The sequence below is a fragment of the Panthera leo genome, chromosome B3 (genome assembly GCF_018350215.1).
Source record: "Panthera leo isolate Ple1 chromosome B3, P.leo_Ple1_pat1.1, whole genome shotgun sequence".
Taxonomy (NCBI): domain Eukaryota; kingdom Metazoa; phylum Chordata; class Mammalia; order Carnivora; family Felidae; genus Panthera; species Panthera leo.
In genome coordinates, this window is record NC_056684.1 from 53,412,605 (window position 1) to 53,430,853 (window position 18,249).

At 36.7% G+C, this 18,249-nt stretch overlaps 2 protein-coding genes, 1 non-coding gene and 1 pseudogene across 6 annotated transcripts in view; 1 reads left to right on the forward strand and 3 right to left on the reverse strand.

The window, feature by feature from the left end:
• The window catches only part of USP50 (ubiquitin specific peptidase 50), a 41,473-nt gene extending 35,589 nt beyond the window's left edge, over positions 1-5,884 (forward strand). For 2 of the 3 annotated variants that reach the window (XM_042942049.1, XM_042942050.1), the window contains exon 7: positions 5,592-5,884. In XM_042942049.1, coding sequence (XP_042797983.1) covers positions 5,592-5,810 — 219 coding nt within the window. In that variant the 3' untranslated portion in view covers positions 5,811-5,884. Of the gene's footprint in view, positions 1-3,741; positions 3,854-5,591 lie in introns of those variants that run through there. The other variant, XM_042942051.1, reaches the window with a different exon arrangement.
• LOC122223315 lies at positions 1,709-1,812 on the reverse strand. Its single transcript, XR_006204199.1, has one exon. It is a non-coding gene; the product is annotated as a U6 spliceosomal RNA (small nuclear RNA).
• Positions 5,885-6,750: 866 nt separating the features above from the next.
• Positions 6,751-18,249, reverse strand: part of USP8 (ubiquitin specific peptidase 8) — a 77,292-nt gene continuing 65,793 nt past the window's right edge. For both annotated transcript variants that reach the window (XM_042942047.1, XM_042942048.1), the window contains 8 exons: positions 16,491-16,568; positions 15,810-16,072; positions 14,103-14,315; positions 13,397-13,607; positions 11,102-11,338; positions 9,838-9,980; positions 7,748-7,880; positions 6,751-7,579 (listed from right to left, as the gene is read on the reverse strand). In XM_042942047.1, coding sequence (XP_042797981.1) covers positions 7,394-7,579; positions 7,748-7,880; positions 9,838-9,980; positions 11,102-11,338; positions 13,397-13,607; positions 14,103-14,315; positions 15,810-16,072; positions 16,491-16,568 — 1,464 coding nt within the window. In that variant the 3' untranslated portion in view covers positions 6,751-7,393. The remainder of the gene's footprint in view (positions 7,580-7,747; positions 7,881-9,837; positions 9,981-11,101; positions 11,339-13,396; positions 13,608-14,102; positions 14,316-15,809; positions 16,073-16,490; positions 16,569-18,249) is intronic.
• Positions 13,882-13,974, reverse strand: LOC122223323 (annotated as a pseudogene).

An 18,249-nucleotide genomic window follows, 5' to 3' on the forward strand; every position in this document is an offset into this window, starting at 1 on the left:
GATTCTACACAGTATGTGTACAGCCTGTTTGTTATGCTGTCCCTTTAGGGGAGGGAACTCTGTTTCTTAGCACCCTCCAGTCTCTCCCAGAGCCAAGCCTGATGATTTTTAAATTCTAGGCTAAGCTCCACTGGTTTTAAGAACTCAGGAAATTCAGCCCCTCTCATATTCAAAGGCAAATATCCCTAGAGTGAAAGTCTGTTTTCTTCCCTTCTCAGTGTCATCGGCTCTCTCTCTACCACAGACAGCCATGGTCTATTTTACTTCTAGACCACATCTTTGCCATTCCTACCTTCTTCAATGTGGCCTCTAGTTGTGGAGTTTGTTCTGGCAGTCTCTGGATTGTTTTCTGGGTTATTTATGCGGATATGGGTGTTATCTAGTTGGATCCGTGAGACAAGGCAAACTTAGTGTCCTCCTACTCCAACATCTTCCCAGACCTCTGGGTATTAATTTTGTATCCTTCAATTTTACTGAATTCATTTATTAATTCTAGTAGTTTATTGGTGGATCTTAAGGATTCATGTCATCTGCAAATAGTGACAGTTTAACTTCTTTACCAATATGGATGCCTCTTTTTTATTTTTGTTGTCTGCTTGCTATAACCAGGACTTTAATACTGTGTTGAATAAAAGTGACAGTGGGCATCCTTGTCTCATAATTTTAGAGCAAAATTCTGTTTTTTGATGTGTCATGTTGGGGTTCGGGAGTGAACAGTCAAGAAACAATTCTTGAGATGTCTTTGGTACAAAAAGGGTTGTTGTAGCTGCTCTGAGGTCATGAGGAGTAACATACTTTCAAGTTGGGAGGGGGTTAGGGATAGGAGAAGTTTTTAAGGAATTTGGACCTTGAGGAGCTAGCTGTTGCTATGAAAAGGTCATTTACTACTGTCTAGTAAACTGTTAGTCATGAGACTTTTCAGATGTATATCAGTGGGCCATATTTTTGGAAAATGATTGGTAACATATATCTTGAGGAGGTAGAGATAAACAAAGTTTCCAAGGGGATTTTTACAGGATCCTGGAGGTCCAGCTAATGTCAAGCTAAGGTTGCCTTTTGCCTCTAGCAAAGATTAACATGAAGGCAGCTAAGCTCCTTGAGAAAAGGTCACTCTACCTGTCTTAAGTACTTGTTAAAAATTTTTAAAAAAAATTTTTCCTATATTTCTTTTGCCTTTGTTCTCCACATCATTTTTCACCACTGAATGTGATGTTAGCTATGGATTTGTCATATATATCCTTTGTTAAGTTGAGGTATGTTCCTTTTAAACCCACTGTTGAGGTTTTTTTGGTTTTTTTTTTTTAATGTTTACTTATTTTGAGAGAAACAGGGAGAGAGAGCGTGCATGAGCAGGGGCAGGGGCAGAGAGAGAAGTGAGAGAATCCCAAGCAGGCTGCCTATTGTCAGCACAGAGCCTGACATGGGGCTCAATCCCACAAACTATAAGGTATGAACTGAGCTGAAATCAAGAGTCAGGCACTTAACCGACTGAGCCAACCCAGGTGCCACTTTTGAGAGTTTTTTAAATGAATTGATGTTGTACTTTGTCAAATGCTTTTTCTGCATCTATTGAGATGCAGATGATGATATGATCATATGATTTTTATGTTTTATTGATATAGTGTATCATGTTTATTGATTTGTGAATATTGAACCATCCTTGCAGCCCCAGAATAAATTCCAATTGATTGTGGTGAATTTTTTTTTTTTTAATATGCAACATGTCACAAATTTGAATGTGATTCTTGTGCAGGGGCCATGATAATCTCTGTATCATTCCCATGTTAGTAGATGTGCTGTTGAAGTGAGCATGGTGAATGATCCTTTATCATCTAGATGAATGCAATTTGTTAATATTTTGTGGAGGATTTTTTGTATCTATGTACATCAGGGATATTTGCCTGTAGTTTTTTTTTTTTTTTTTTTTTTTTTTTGTGGTGTCTTTGGCTTTGGTGTCAGGGTGATTTCTGGCTTCATAGAATAAACTTGGAAGCTTTCCTTACTCTTCTATTTTTTGGAATAGTTTGAAGAGAATAGGTATAAAGTCTTCTTTAAATGGTATAGTTCACCTGTGAAGCCATCTGGTCCTGGACTTTTATTTTTTTGGTAGTTTTTTGAAAACCAATTCATTTTTGTTATTAGTCATTGGTCTCTTCAGGTTTTCTATTTCCTTCTGATTGAATTTTGGAAGATTGTATGTTTCTAGGAATTTATCCATTTCTTCTGGGTTTTCCAATTTGTTGGCACATACTTTTTCACAATGTTTTCTTTATAACCCTTTGTATTTCTGTGCTGTTAGTTGTTACTTCTCTTTTTTTACTTATTTGGGTCTTTCTCTTCTTTTCTTGATGAGTCTGGCTAAGGGTTTATCAATTTTATCTTTTCAAGGAACCAGCTCTTTTCATTAATTTTTTTCTATTTTTTTGTCTCTATACCTTTATTTCTGTTCTTATCTTTATTATTTTCTCCCATCTACTAACCTTGGGCTTTATTTGTTTTGTTTTTCTAGTTCCTTTAGGTGTAATGTTAGGTTGTTTGAGATTGTTTCTTGAGGTAGGCCTGTATTGTTATAAATTGCCCTTTTAGAACTGCTTTTTGCTGCATCCCAAAGGTTTTGGATCATTGTATTTTCATTTTCCTTTGTTTTCATGTATTTTTATAACTTTTTTGATTACTTCATTGACCTTTCGGTTGTTAGTATCATGTTTTTTAGCCTCCACATGATTGTGTTTTTTTCCTGTGATTGATTTCTATTTTCATACTGCTGTGGTCAGAAAAGATGCATGATATGGTTTCAATCTTCTTAAATTTACCACCACTTTGGAGCCTAACATGTGTTCTATTATGGAGAATGTTCCAGATGTACTTGAAAAGAATGTCTGTTCTCTTGTTTTTGTATGGAATGTTTGTGTAGATCTTTTATGTCCACCTGGTCTAATGTTTCACTCAAAGACAGTTTCCTTATTGATTTTTCTTCCTGGATGATCTATCCATTGATGTAAGTGGCTGTTGTTTTTTTTAAGATTTTTTCTTTTTAATTTTTTATCAGAGAGTGTGTGGCGGGGGGGGGGGGGGAGGTGGGCAGAGGGAGAGAGAGAGAAAGAGAATCTTAAGCAGGTTCCACACTCAGCCAAAAGTCCAACGTGGTGCTTGATCCCATGACCCTGGGATCATGACCTGAGCTGAAATCAAGAGTTGGATGCTCAAGTGACTGAGTCACCCAGGGGCCCTGATGTAACTGGGGTTTTCACGTTCCCTAGTATTACTATATTACCAATTTATCTCTTTACATCTGTTAATATTTGCTTTATATATTTAGGTAATCCAATGTTGGATGCATAGATATTTACAATTTTTAGCTCCTCTTGTTGGATTGATTCCTTCACTGTTATGTAATGCCCTTGTCTCTTCTTACAGTTTTTGTTTTAAAATTTATTTTATCTCGGGCACCTGGGTGGCTCAGTTGGGTGGTTAAGTGTCCAACTTTGGCTCAGGTCATGATCTCACAGTTCATGGGTTCAAGCCTGCTTCAGGCTTTGTGCTGACAGCTCAGAGCCTGGAGCCTGCTTCAGATTCTGTGTCTCGTTCTCTCTCTGCCTCTCCCCTGCTCTCTCTCTCTCAAAAACAAACATTGAAAAAAATTAAAAACAAGAAGTTTACTTTTTCTGATAGAAATACGGCTTTTTTTTTTTTCACATCCATTTGCATGCTTTTTCTCTTTCAATCTGTACGCATCTTTAGGTGTGAGGTTGAGTGTCTTGTAGCCAGCAACATATAGATGGTTTATGTGTGTGCTTTTTTAAATCAATTCCACCGCCCTATGTGTTTTGATTGGAGGATTCAGGCCATTTACATTTAATTACTGGTAAGTAAACTTATTGCCATTTTGTTTTCTGGTTGTTTTTGTGGTCTTTCTCTGATCCTTTATTCTCTTGCTTTCTTTTATTGTGCTTGATGATTTCTGTAGTGTTAGGTTTGGTTTTCTCTTTAATTTTTGTGCATCTGTTCAATGTTTTGAGCTTCTGGTTACCATGAGGTTCATATATAACATCTTAAGCTTATAGCACTGTGTATTATGTTCATGGTCATTTTTTAGAATGTTCAAGAACATTCTATATGTGGGTGTCCTGTACAGCCTGAATGAAAGCACATCTATCCAGAAACAGAATGTAGTTCTTTCCTTTTGCCAAGCACCCCTCAAATAATTCTCAAAATAACCCCCCAAATAAGGTCACAGGGCAAGGACCAGGACTAGAGCTCGGATCTTTTAAATGTCAGCTTTGGGATATTTCTGTAACATGTAAAGTGAGAGGTAGGGAAGATGAAGGTCTAAGGGAATATTTAGTAAGTATCTCCTATGTACTACTTCTGTAATTTCAAAGACATCTGATAACTGCTATGTAAGACAAGACATATTTTATTACCCCATTTTAATAGATGGGGAAATTAAAGCTCAGGAAGGTTAAATACACCTTAAAGCCATTGTGTAGTATTAGAGCTGAACTATCAATTCTATATTGACTACTAGATGACTATAATTGACCATCTTCTACCCTCTATACCAGGGGTCAGCAAACTTAGTCTGTAAAAGGCCAGACAGTAAATATTTTAGGCTTTGTTGGCCAGCAGTTTCTACTGCAACTATTCAGCTTTACTATTGTGTGATGGCAGCTACTAAAAGATATAAAACGAATGAGCATGGCTGTGTTCCCATGAAACTTTACTTGCTGTAATTTGAGATTCATATAATGTTCAGGTCACAAAATATTTTTTCAACCATACAAAAATATGAAATGCATTCTTCCTCACAGTCCACACCAAAGTGAGGTTCTCCAGTGCCGGTTTCAAACATTCCTTTACGGGGTTAGGAAAGACGTGGAAAAGAGAATGGAATAGGTTCTCTTCTGGATGCTACATGACCGAGGGGGTTGTTGTCGCATAACCCCTCAAATTGTGTAGGAGCAATATGCAGTTAACTGTCTTGTCCCAATGCTAAATGTCCTTTTTCCTATCTTTCAAATTAAACTGTAGGCTCATTTAGGAAAGAGGACTATCTTATTTTAAAATCTTCAATGTTTTTAAAAATTTTAATTGTTTATTTTTGAGAGAGAGAGACAGAGTGTGAGCAGGGGAAGGGCACAGAGAGAGGGAGACACCGAATCTGAAGCAGGCTCCAGGCTCTGAGCTGTAAGCACAGAGCCCGACGTGGGACTTGAACTCACAAACCGTGAGATCATGACCTGAGCCGAAGTTGGATGCTTAACCGACTGAGCCACCCAGGTGCCCCAACTCCTTTAACGTTTAATAGTCTATGTATAGTAGATGCTCAGTATTCAGTCATAAATATTAGATGCTGCCAAATACTAAACTATTTCATTCATAGATTCTTTAGTCGATAGGCCCAATGTATAAGCAGTTCAATGGATGAAAAATATTGTAGCAGGCCATATCTATCATTTAACAACATTACCTTCTCCTTTTAATTTAGTGTAAGGGACAATTGTGAAAAATATTTCTTGGCTATACCTTTTTTTGTTCCAGTAGAGTTATCTGCTTGGGAATATTAAGTCTGACATTCGTTCTTCCCCTAGAACCACTTTGGTGATCTGGACGGTGGCCACTACACTGCTTTCTGCAAGAACTCAGTGACCCAGGCCTGGTATAGCTTTGATGACACACGAGTCAGTGAGATTCCAGATACTTCAGTGCAAACTGCTACAGCCTATCTCCTGTTCTACAGTTGCCAGCCCTTTTCTATACCTATAAAAAAGTGCAAGAGCCAGGAAAATGGTGCAAAACTGCAGAACTGAAAACTGCAAAACAAGCAATCAGAAACTGGTACTTCAGGTTTGCTTTGTCATTAAACTCTTGCAATTTACTTACATCCAACATAATTTTCACTCTTTCTACTGTATTATGCACTTTTTTATATGATAAGCCTCTAGCAGAGAAGAGAGGTCCTGGCCTCCTGAAAAAGGCAGCACGACGAAATGCTAATGGATGGGGGCCTGCAAAGCACAGCAAAGTATGTATTAATTTCAGGTTTCAAAATTCAATGTCTATTAGGATGGATATTTTTAAACCTAAAATACCTCAATTATATATATGCAACAAAGTATTCTCCAAAGATACTTCATGGAGCTAAACAAAGTAAGTTTTGTTCAAGTGGCTCTGTGACCTTACGATTTGGAAATATTTCATTGATCTGATAATTTAGCCAAGAACTCTAAGATTCTTAGACCAACTGCAGAATATGAAAAGATGCCAACCTCAGGATTCAAGACTCCTCTTTACTCATAGTGGCATCTTTCAGAAGCAACTTCTAGAATCATATTTTTATATGGGGAGTTTTTACTGACTTCATCTATAGCACCTGAGTCTGAGGTAAATAATACATTCTCAGCTCCTCTCTTTTAATACATCACTTTGCAAAGATGTGGTTCTTAATACAGTTTATTCTGTAGTCATTCCCGATCCCTATCCCTTTTAATTTTAATCCTGATTCCCAACTCTTGAGAATTCTAAATAAGTGCTTTATGCAGTTCTGGGTCAAGTTGAAGGAAGAGTAAAATCAAGTCCTAATACAACAGGATAAGTGAACTAAATTTGAAGTCACACAGTAGGATAAAATGTGTGTGTATATAAAATGGTTTGATAAAAAAATAAAGACAGAACACTTACAGGGTTTTAAATTATTTTTCTCATTAAGATTTTAATGTAGGTGTAAATGAAAATTCTCATTTTAAAAAATTAAAGAAAAGTTTCCATTTATTTTTTAGAATAAAGATTTAGTGCACAAATACAGCCCAAAGCCAACAAAAAAATAGCTTTGCCCTGTCATTTCCCTAAGAAAGCACTGCAGTTACTCAGAATAGGCCAAAAGAAAAAGGAAAAACAAACAGTCCTCTGAGTTCTAGGCTTCACACAAGGACCACGTTATTATACTATGTACATTGATTTGATGTGCAAGTGTGCAATAAATATATACACATACATTCCTATCTGCTTTACATCATTCTAGAGTATTCATAGATCAAGCTGGGATTTAGAAATGTGAAAAGGCCGTAACAGTGAAAAGGAAAAGAAAGGATATAATGGTTTTTAGACCAGGAGAAGAATAATGCTTAGCTAATTATTTTAACTTTGGAGCAAACTATAAAGGTTTTGAAATAAATGGTACCTGTAAAGAGTGCTTAACTGCAATACTCGTTAAATATTAGTCAGTTTTTCGATAATGGCACTGACCTAAAGTATATGGTGATAGTAACACAGCTCCCACGGTCTTAGAATTCCTCTAAATGGCCAGCTGTATTTATCCAGTATCTTTATAAGCATGTCAAGAGTTGTGTTGCTCAGCTTCTTAAAAGATAACTAGCTTAGAACCTATTTCTCCTTACGTGGCTACATCAGTTGCTCGTGGTCCCAATGAAGTATAAAAGAGGATATAAGCTGCCGAAGACTTCACAGAAGAAATGGAGATATCAGAAACTTCATGATCATCAAATTTAAACCACCGCTGTCTCGCTGCATTTTTACAATAGGCAGTGTAGTGGCCTCCATCCAGCCCACCATAGTGATTCTGTGCCAAACAAGATAGAAAATCAGTTCAAACTGAAATTATTGTCATATTTTAAATACTTCAAAGCTTTATGTTATTTTCCTATGAGGTTAAGGAACCACATGAAACTCTTATTTTTATAGTTTGCTTAGAAAAAGAGAAAGGATTTAGTTCCAACAAGATACTTACTGAAACAGAAAACAAATTATATTTCTTCAAATTGTTCTTTGGACCAATAACATACTGTGACAAGTCAAGATTCTCTAATGGGAAATCCACAGAGGTCTGTAGTTTCTGCTTCCACCTGCCGTCGTAGGAAAAACTGTAGAGTGAAACAGGATAGCAATTAAACTGAGAGACCACAAACACTGGAAAGACTTGAATTCATTCATTAATGTTCTAGATTTGTAGCTGAGACCAGAAAATCCATTTCAAACACACTCAGAATTTCAGTGGTGGAGGGACCTGGAAAGACATCTGGCTTCATTTCCACTTTACAAATGAGAAAACGAAGGTATGAGCAGATATGAAATGACCTGCCCTCAGTCAAACAGCTAAGGTGGTGGAGACAGAGCCACACCTGCGTCCCTTGACCCGTAGGCCAGCGACAACTGTTCGATGAGTCTTCTGCAAAGGTAAAAAGTTATGAAGACCCAGGTTTATAATGCTAACTACCATACGAGTACAGAGGAAAGACTAAGGAGAGCTGCTCTAGCTGTTAAGACTGTACTTTTGGGGAAACTGAAGCTGGAAATCATAAGCACACAGACTACACAGGGATCCCCTGCTTTTCAAAAGCTGGTGTTACACCACTTCATTTTTACAAGACTTCCATGAGTACCTGTTTTAGCTACCTAAAAGAAATCCAAAGAAGGTTTCTGCTTTTAAGAAAAAAGGTGAAAAGGGGAAAGCAGCACTGGGCAGCGTTTGTTTGCAGTAGGCTGCTGGAGGCAGCAGGCACCCTGCTGAGTAGATAAAGTGGCATCACCATGCTCCTTCCCAGAATACTCAGTGTCAAGCTGCCACAGCTTTGAATTGTCTGCCCGTACCTGTGTTTTATCTTGATCTGTTTTGTGCATCTGTTAAGCAAGATGTGTCCTAAGGTATTAGAAAAGTCTAAGAGAAGGTTATTTTGGGGGTCTGGGAATACTGAAAGATTTTCTATATAAATTAATGGTAACTGCTTCTTTGCTTTACACCATTTTGGCTTATGAAAGATTTCACAGGAACACTCTACTTTTGGATAGCAGGGGAGAATTGTAATGGCATTCCATTATCCTGACATACTCTACTCCTTTAAACACCGAAATACTGGTACTTTGGTTGGTGCGATAAGATTATTTCAGAATTAGTTTTCAAAAACTGAATTCTGAACCATTTACATTTTTAGATACCTGTATTCTCCAAAGAATTAATACACAGCACTAGAAATCTTAACATATGTGTAATCATTTATAGAATGTTTATCTGTACCTCCACAATCCTCAAGAAGAGAAAAACTGATGGAACAAGTTTCTGGTAGAAAATTTACGTGAGGAATTTGAACACGTCAATATAGAAACTAACAAAAGTAAATGCCTAAGAATTTCCAATAATACAAAATGAAACAAATAATTAAAATAGAAATGCTTCGTTTGAGACAAAAATTACAGCTCTCAATAAAAAGATGAAACTTCCTTTTAAAAAGTTTTTCAAAATAATGATTCATAGTTATCACTCCATGAATGGATTCCATAAAGATAAAAGAATCGAAAGACAACATCTGGGACAGATTTTACAACTCTCTTGCTATTATCCCATCTATTATAGGGCCAGACCTTTTTCACAGGCTAGAAAAATGTGGACAAAAATATCTGCACCCAGCAATGGCATCCTTAACATCTTCTCTTTAAAACTGCATTCTCATTTTCAGCACAGGATTAAATCTTTTCTTAGTTTACAATAAATTTTATTGACTTATCATTTGTATTAGAGTTATCCTGTGTGATTTTATACATTTTCACTTGGATTTTTTATGATGTAAAATTTTATATTTGAAATGCAATAAATTTCACTAATTTTTAAAAGATGAAATGACCTGAAAGTACCGTGTTGTCATTTTGCTGTTCTCGCAAACACTAAAGTAAGGAACTGGAGTCTCCTCATTTCTGCCTTGTTTCCCTAACCAGATAATCTTCCTTTGTAATACACCTTAGCAGGCAATGCAACAAAATGACTTAGAATGAAGTACAACTTAAGACTTCCTTCATCTAAACTGCAGAAAAATGTGTTCCTTTTACCGTTTCAGATGCACTAAAAGCACAGGTGGCAACTTCCAGATCTCTATCTTTTTTAGAGAGTCCCGTCGAGTTCTGCAATGACTGCAGTAAAACCTGTTGTTGTCTGTGAGCTTTTCTTCTTTGGAAAATAATCTAAGGCAGTCCTGGAGGCAAAAACAAGTAGTAGTTACTCACTAATTCGTTTCTTCAACACAGTATCATTGAGCATCTAATTCAGTAAGTTATTCTGCCAGGTATGAAGGACACAACAGGTAACTAGCAGAAAATAGTTCTGTCATAAAGTTTACGACCTAGTGGGGAGCCCAGAGGGGAGAGCCAACAGTAATCAGTGCAGGGAGTGGTGGGCGCTGCCCATGACAGAGGGAAGCAGGACTGTGCATCCTGAATGCACACAGGAGCCACCTCTGCCTGGTGCCTCAGGAAGTCTTACTGGAAGAAATGACATTCTCAAGGGAGCTAACACTAAAGGTATCAAAAAGCTAGCTAAATCACACTGTTACTGGGTAGAAAACAGGCTATTTATCTGATCCCCACATAGAGCAAATTCTTATAAAAAGGGAATCTAATTAAAGTCAATATGCCATTTTCAAATTAACTTTTAAAATAGAAGTTTTATTTCTTCAAAATACAAACTTTAAAAACATTTATTCATTCTGAAAAGTATTTAAAAATTTTTTTTCTTAAGTTTATTTATTTTGAGAGAAAGGAAGTGTGAGTGGGGGAAGGGCAGAGAGAGAGGGAGAGAGAATCCCAAGCAGCCTCTACTCAGTCAGCACATAGTCCGATGCAGGGCTTGAACTCATGAACTGCAAGATCAAGACCTGAGCTGAAGTCAGATGCTTAACCGACTGAGCCACCCACGTGCCCTAAAATGTTTTTTAAATTTTGTAAGTTAATTTATTTGGAGAGAGAGTGTGCAAGTGGGTGAGGGGACAGAAAGAGAATCCCAAGCAGACTCCACAGTGTCAGCACAGAGCCTGACACGGGGCTCAAAATCACAAACTGTGAGATTATAACCTGAGCTGAAATCAAGAGTTGGATGCTTAACCAACTGAGCCAGCCAGGTGCCCTGAATTCTGAAAGAGTAATTTAAATTTTTTTAAAAATTTTCTAATACACATAAACATAATTAAAACAAAATTTATGTAGGTGTTTTACCTACAAAACATTTATAGGAGCAAAGTACAAACTCTGCTGAATAAAGTCCATCTTCGTATGCATAGAAACAACATTTATTCAGCAAATCATTTTCTCTCAAACTTACCTGTAATGTACATTTACTTGTAGAAGCTAATGGTAGAGACAAATACATGAAGGCCTCAAATGTCCTAGACTTTTTGTGACAGGTGAGGCACTGTACTGTGGATTTGAACTGACCCTGAAAAAGTGCAACAATAATAGATTCATTGAGCTGCTTATGTTTCTGCCAAGCATGCTCTGCAGCTTTAAAGTCATCAAGGTGATCATTATTTTCTTCTTTATGTCTCTTCCGATTATCAGCCTGGAAATAATATTAAAATTTATATCAATATCTCAAAATCATCATTTAAATAGAAAACTAAAAGAATATATTGAATACACTTTGCAGATTTAGAAACATTTCTGGTTTCTTTCATAAAGGAGTTCTAATCTCATTCAGAGGTAAAAAAAAAAAAAAAAAAAAAAAAAAAAAAAAAAAAAAAAAAAAAAAAATTCCAGCCAAAAATCCTCCCCCAAAATCCCACTTTATCAGAAGGGTATGACTTATTTTACTAAACAGAAATTAATAAAATACATTTTTTTTTAGGTGATGGGGATTAAGGAGTGGACTTGTCACCGGGTGTTGAATGAGTGACGTACGGAAATACTGAATCACTTTACTGTACACCTGAAACTAATATTACAATGAATGTTAACTGCAATTCAAATAAAAACTTTAAATAAAAGTATATTTTATTAACTGTTTTTAAGTTGAAATTCTGGTTTTGAAAAGAGAAGACATCCCATACACCACTGCAAGCTGTTGTCCTAGGCTTGTGGATGGATATACACATATCCTATATATATTCACACATATATCCACACAAAACACGTATTTATACATACACATGTATGTCTGTGTGTATGTATGTATGTTCAATGGTAACAGGGATCCCAAAGGTATTAGAGACATACATGTCTCAACTTTTCACATGAATCCTTTGGTTACATGAGGTAATTCTTATTTTAGAAAAAAGTATAAAACTGATAAAACATATACAAAATATATAAATATACAATAATAAAGATGTTCAAGCTCTCTACAGCTAATCTTTTGTAAAATTTATGTTTGGGGCACCTGGGTGGCTCAGTTAAACAACTGACTTCGGCTCAGGTCATGATCTCATGGTTCGTGAGCCCCACGTCGGGCTCTGTGTGGGGCTCTGTGCTACAGTGTGGAGCCTGCTTGGGATTCTCTTCCTCTTTCTCTGCCTCTCTCCCACTCAAGCACATGTGCATGCTCTCTCTCTCTCAAAATAAATGAATAAACTTAAAAAAAATATTTATGATTTCACCTTCACATACATGTGGTCACAGAGTATCTCTAACAACTATTTCAACATTTACAATATCTCACAACCTACCATTTTAGTAAGCAAATATAAAAAAATTGTACATACTTCTTTTCAAATATTAGACATATCAGATATATTTGTTTTATAGTTTCTTACCTTAGTACAAAGTCACTAGATTTGAATAAACTACTACTGAACAATCACCAACTATAATTTTATTTTTTTTTAACATGTTACTTATTTAATTTTTGAGAGGGGGAGCACACGTGCACTCAAGGCAGGGAGAGGGGAAGAGGAAGAGAGAATTTTAAGCAGCCTCCACACCCAGTGCAGAGCCTGACATAGGGCTCGATCTAACGGCTGTGAGATCATGACCTAAGCTGAAACCAAGAGTCAATGCTTAACTGACTGGGCCACTCAGGCGCCCTGGCTGAGTGACATTCTAGTGTGTCACACATTCTAGTGTGTGTGTGTGTGTGTGTACCGCATTTTTAAAAATCCATTCACCCATGGATGGACACTTGGGTTGCCTCCATACCTTGGCTATTGTAAATAATGCTGCAATCAACATAGAAGTGCATATATCGTTTTGAATTAGTGTTTTCATTTTCTTTGAGTAAAGACGCAGTATTGGAATTACTGGATCATAAGATAATTCTATTTTTAATTTTTTTAATTTTAATTTAATTTTTAGTTTTTTAAATTTACTTTTTAATTTTAATTTTTTTTTAATTTACTTTTTGAGGGAGAGAGAGAGACAGAGACAGAGAGAGAGATGGAGAGAGCGAGCAGGGGAGGGGCAGAAACAGAATCCCAAGCAGGCTCTGCACTGTCAGCGCAGAGCCCAATGCAGGGCTTGAACTCACGACCATGAGATCATGACCTGAGCCAAAACCAAGAGTTGGATGCTCAACTGACTGAGCCACCCGGGCACCCCAACTATAATTTTAAATTGCTATAAAAATGATCACAGTGTTGAGCAACCTTAAAGAGCCTTTACAACTTAGAAAAATCAAATTTCTTACTTTATTTAGATCTTCATGGAGTCCATCCATTAGGAACAGAAGCAGTTCTTGTGAATCTTGCTGGCTATATCCTGCAAACTGGTCATTGATCTTCCCAATGGTGATTTTAAAGTCTTTTGGACTGATATACCTGTACTGTCCTGTCCACAGGGCTTTCATAATTATGCCAAACTCTTCAGCCACTTCACCTTTATGCCCCAACAAATTTGACCTTTGCAAATAAAATTAGAAAACAGCAATAAAGGAAGTTTTAAAAGGTCAAGGTACAGCAGGTTCTTGAGGTCAACATTAAACTCTTCGTATCTGTAATCCAACACTAAAATGTTTATTTAATCACAGGTTTATTACCAAATATTCATCTGATTCTTACTTTGATTATACCTCGCCAACTGGCTTCTTTTGGGCTGCAAATCCTGTACTGTCTCCTTCTCCTCAACAGGCTCCAGTTTATATGAGGTTCTGCCTTTGCCTATCTGTCCTTTACCAATTAGAGGGGGCTTTTCTCACATATCTTTGCACAGGGGCCATGATTCTCTGTATTGTTCCAATTTTAGTATATGTGCTGCCAAAGCGAGCACTCTCACATTTTTCTTAAAGATATTTTCCCCCCTTCCTAATTTGACTTCTCTCTGGAGCTGGGTGGTAAGAAAGTGTAGTTAGATCGTCCTTCTAATATTATATTGCAAAAAGTATGAAATTTCTTTACCTGTTAATATCGTCCTGGTAACAGTTTCGGTTGAAATAATCGGCCAAATGTGGAGCATTACATAGGCACTGCAGTATTGAGTTCATATAGCAAGTATTTCCTAAATTACGAAGTCCAGTGAGAGCTGGTCCAGATCCTCCAAAAACAGGATTGAGGTTCCGAATCTGAGAAGCAGAAAGCCTTGTGATCTCAGCTTTAGGGTAGCACGTTGGCCTGAAGAAGAAAAAGTGTACATAATGTCTTAAAATGCATGGCATCTAAAATTAAGGTTCATATTACAAATGGCAGTAAACTCCACCATTGGTATCACAGTACACAGTAATCTTGGAAAGAGTTAATAGGTCAAAAGGTACTGGGTCTTACAGGACACTTACAATCTAGGTAACACTGGTTGTATTTTGTGACCCTCCCATGAAACAGTACCTTAACCTCTTATGGGGGGGGTCTATTGTTCTTATACCCGGAGATAGAGTCCCTGGATTCTCATCAACAGGCAGAGACTTCTAGTAGAGAAGGCTCTTTCAAATTCCTTTAAGTAATCCTAGGAAGTTCAGCATTACCAAATGTTGAACTCAACCAGGAGGCCAAACAAAGAATAAAGAATATCTTACAGTGGAATAATCTCAAAAGAGGCAGGGATTATTTGGGTACTATTACCTGAAGTGTAGAGATATGCTGACAAATGTGGTAGACACTAGCCCCAGGTGGCTATTTAAATTTAAAATGAGGGGCGCCAAGGTGGCTCATTCGGTTAAGGTCCAACTCTTGGTTTTGGCTCAGGTCATGATCTCAGTTTGTGGGATTGAGCTGCACGTCAGGCTCTGTGCTGACAGTGTGGAGCCTGTTTAGGATTCTCCCTCTGCCTCTCCCCAACTTGTATGCATATGGTCATGTTCCCTCTCTCTCAAAAAAAATCTTTAAAACCAAAATGAAAACAATCCCCAATGATGATTCAAAAAAGAATTAAATCTTACCAGTTTTAATAGTCAGCCCTAACATAAACCCATTTATTTATATTTCCATCTATCCCCCTGCCCCAAAAAGTAAAGATTACAATAAGCAGATTTGATAATTATCTCCTCACAATCCTACCAATCATAAACCAGGAGCATTAGAGGGATCACACCAGGAAAACATCTAAACAGAGATATTGATTTGGGAAACTTAATTGAACCTACTGATAACTACTTATAAAGAGAATAGCAGAAATGCAATGAAAAAAAAAGGGAACAGAATAAGGATTAGGAACTGATACCACAATACTTGTTATTTTAACACTATTTAAGTTTACTCCCACAGTATTCGGCTGAGTTAAAAAAAAAAAAAGTTTGGAATTTGAGAGCTGCAACAAAACAAACTCAACAGTCCTACAGATTATGGTCCTCAAAGAGAGATTTAGGGACCATGGAGATTTATGAAAAACTTCTAGGAGTCTATATCATGCTGCCCTAAAATAAAATAATATATATTCTTTTATACCTACATTAATATGGATTATGATAACCTTCCTGATAAATTGAAGTTAGCACTTGGGATAAAAACCAAGGAATTTAATCCATTCACTTTTCTTCTGTGCTACATAACAATGGCTAGAACAGCCACCCTCAGAAATTTCTGACTTCCTGATCTTAATAAGCTGAAATGTCTAGAGTAGAACTTTTCAAATATAGCAGATTATTCTAGTTCTAAGAGTTAGGATAAACTTACTTATTTTCCCGATTAACTGTTGGAGTTACTGTTGGCTTCCTCTTCTCTTCCTCTTGAATGGCCTGGGTTATATCTGGGGAGGAGTAGGAGCGCTTCAGTTTGGACGGTTCCCTATCCCGCTCAGCAGGAATCTGTGGCTTGGCTTTATGAGTTGGAGGGGTGGCAGGAGGTGCAGATGAAGGAGCCATTTCCGGTGGATACATATGAACAGTGTTGGTGGGTGAATGATAATAACGAAAAGTTCCAGTGATTGGGTCAAGAAACTTAGATAAAAAAGAAACAAAAACAAAAACAAAACAGGTCAAAAAACAATGACCATTACAAACTAAAGAAAATCACTCAAGGGTATTCTATTGCTAAGTTTACTTTTGGATTACAATAATTTGAATAAGATGGTCATAATCACTTCTATGATTAAACTTCCAAAGAACTTTAGGTATTAGAATAATACACTGCTTCTAAATGACAAAGGCCAGAAATGTTCATATATGGTAGCCAGCATCTCAGATTGGTTATACTGAGAAATCCAATCCTGCTATAATTAGGGGAATGGGCTATGTCCTCCACCATGAAGAAACAGAATTGACTCTGCATTAGAGAAGACATAGAATAAACAAAAAAGCTTTATAAAAAAGAACACATGACCATGTTATTTATTTATGTGCTAATTTTGAGTTTTACCTTGGCCCAGCCTGAAGGCAGTCCTGGTACGATCCTCCCCATTTCTTCACTTCGTGCTCTTGTCAAAGGTTCTCGAGCCTGGTTTAAAAAAAAAAAAAAATCAATTAAATTTTGCCATACACAAACTTAAGCTATTTGTATCAAAAAACCAAAAAACCTGTGTTGGCTGCCCTTAATATTTTTTAAATGAAGTTTAAAAATGAATAACTCTGTATGTTGTCTCAAAGTCCAAATACTGCCACAGCAAGGCGAAGAGGAATGTGTATATGCACAAGCCTATAATGATGATGGTTTTTTAAGTTTCTTTAAAAAACAAAAAACAAAAAACAGACATTTCCACTGCTAGGTATCAACCCAAAAGAAATGAAACACACAAAGACTTATGTACAAATGCTCACAACAGCATTATTCATAATAGCCCAAAAGAAGCAGAAGCAATCCAAATATCCATTAACTGGTGAATGAATAAAATGTAGTATACCCACATGAGGGAATCCTATTCAGTAAATACAAAGGAATAAACTACAGATACATGGATGAATCTCAAAAAATTATACTAGTTAAAAGCCAAATGCAAAAGACCATATGTATGTACACACACACACACCCACACACACCCACGATTCCATTTATCTGGTATGTCCAGAAGAGACCTAACTATGAAGACAGAGTAGATCATGGTTGCTTGTGGCTTTAGGGTAAGGACAGAGAGTGACTATAATTGGGCACTGAGATCTTTCTGGTGTGATGAAAATGTTCTAAAATGGATTGAGTAAATACTTGCTTCACACCTTTGAACTGAAACCACTAAGCTGTACACTAAAAATGCGTGAATTTTATGGTATGCAAATATTACCTCAATAAAACTCTTAAATAAAAACAAAAGCAAAGGTGTCTTATATAAGACCTAAATATTTCAAAAACTGTGATAAAGTAACACAAAATAAGATTTGTCATTTTAACCATTTTTAAGCGTATAGGTTAGTGGCATTAAGTATATTCTCAGTGTTGTGGAACCAATTTCAAGTTCTTCATCTTGCAAAACTCAAAACTCTGCACCCATTTAAACTCACTTCCATCTACTTGGCAACCACCTTATATAAATGGAATCATACAGTATTTGTCTCTGTGACTGGCTTATTTCACTTGCAAAATGTCCTGAAGATTCATCCACGTTGTAGCATGTGTCAGAATTTCCTTCCTTTTTAAAAAGGCTAAATAATACACCATTGTATGTATGTATCACATTTGTTTATACATTCATCTGTCAATGGATATTTGGGTTGCTTACATTTCTTGGCTAGTTGGCTATGTGAATAATACTGCTATGAACATAGGTGTGTAAGGTCCTGCTTTCAATTCTTGTGGGTATATACCTAGAAGTAGAATTGTTGGATCATGTAGTAAGGCCTAGGTATTTTCTAATTTATTTTCTAATTTCATAAAATGAGAATACACTGTTGTACTTTAAATAGGAAGACAAACATCTATTCCCTTTTTTTAAAATTTAAAAATAATTTTTTTAAGTTTTATTTATTTATTTTGGGAGAAACAGAGACAGCATGACCGGGGGAGGAGTAGAGAAAGAAAGAAAAAAAGAGAGAGAGAGAGAGAGAGAGAGAGATAGAGAGAAAATATCAAGCAAGCTCCACACTGTCAGCACAGAGCCCAATGCGGAACTCGAACTCACGAAACCATTAGATCATGACCTGAGCCGAAACAGAGTCAGACGCTTAACCGACTGAGCCACCCAGGTGCC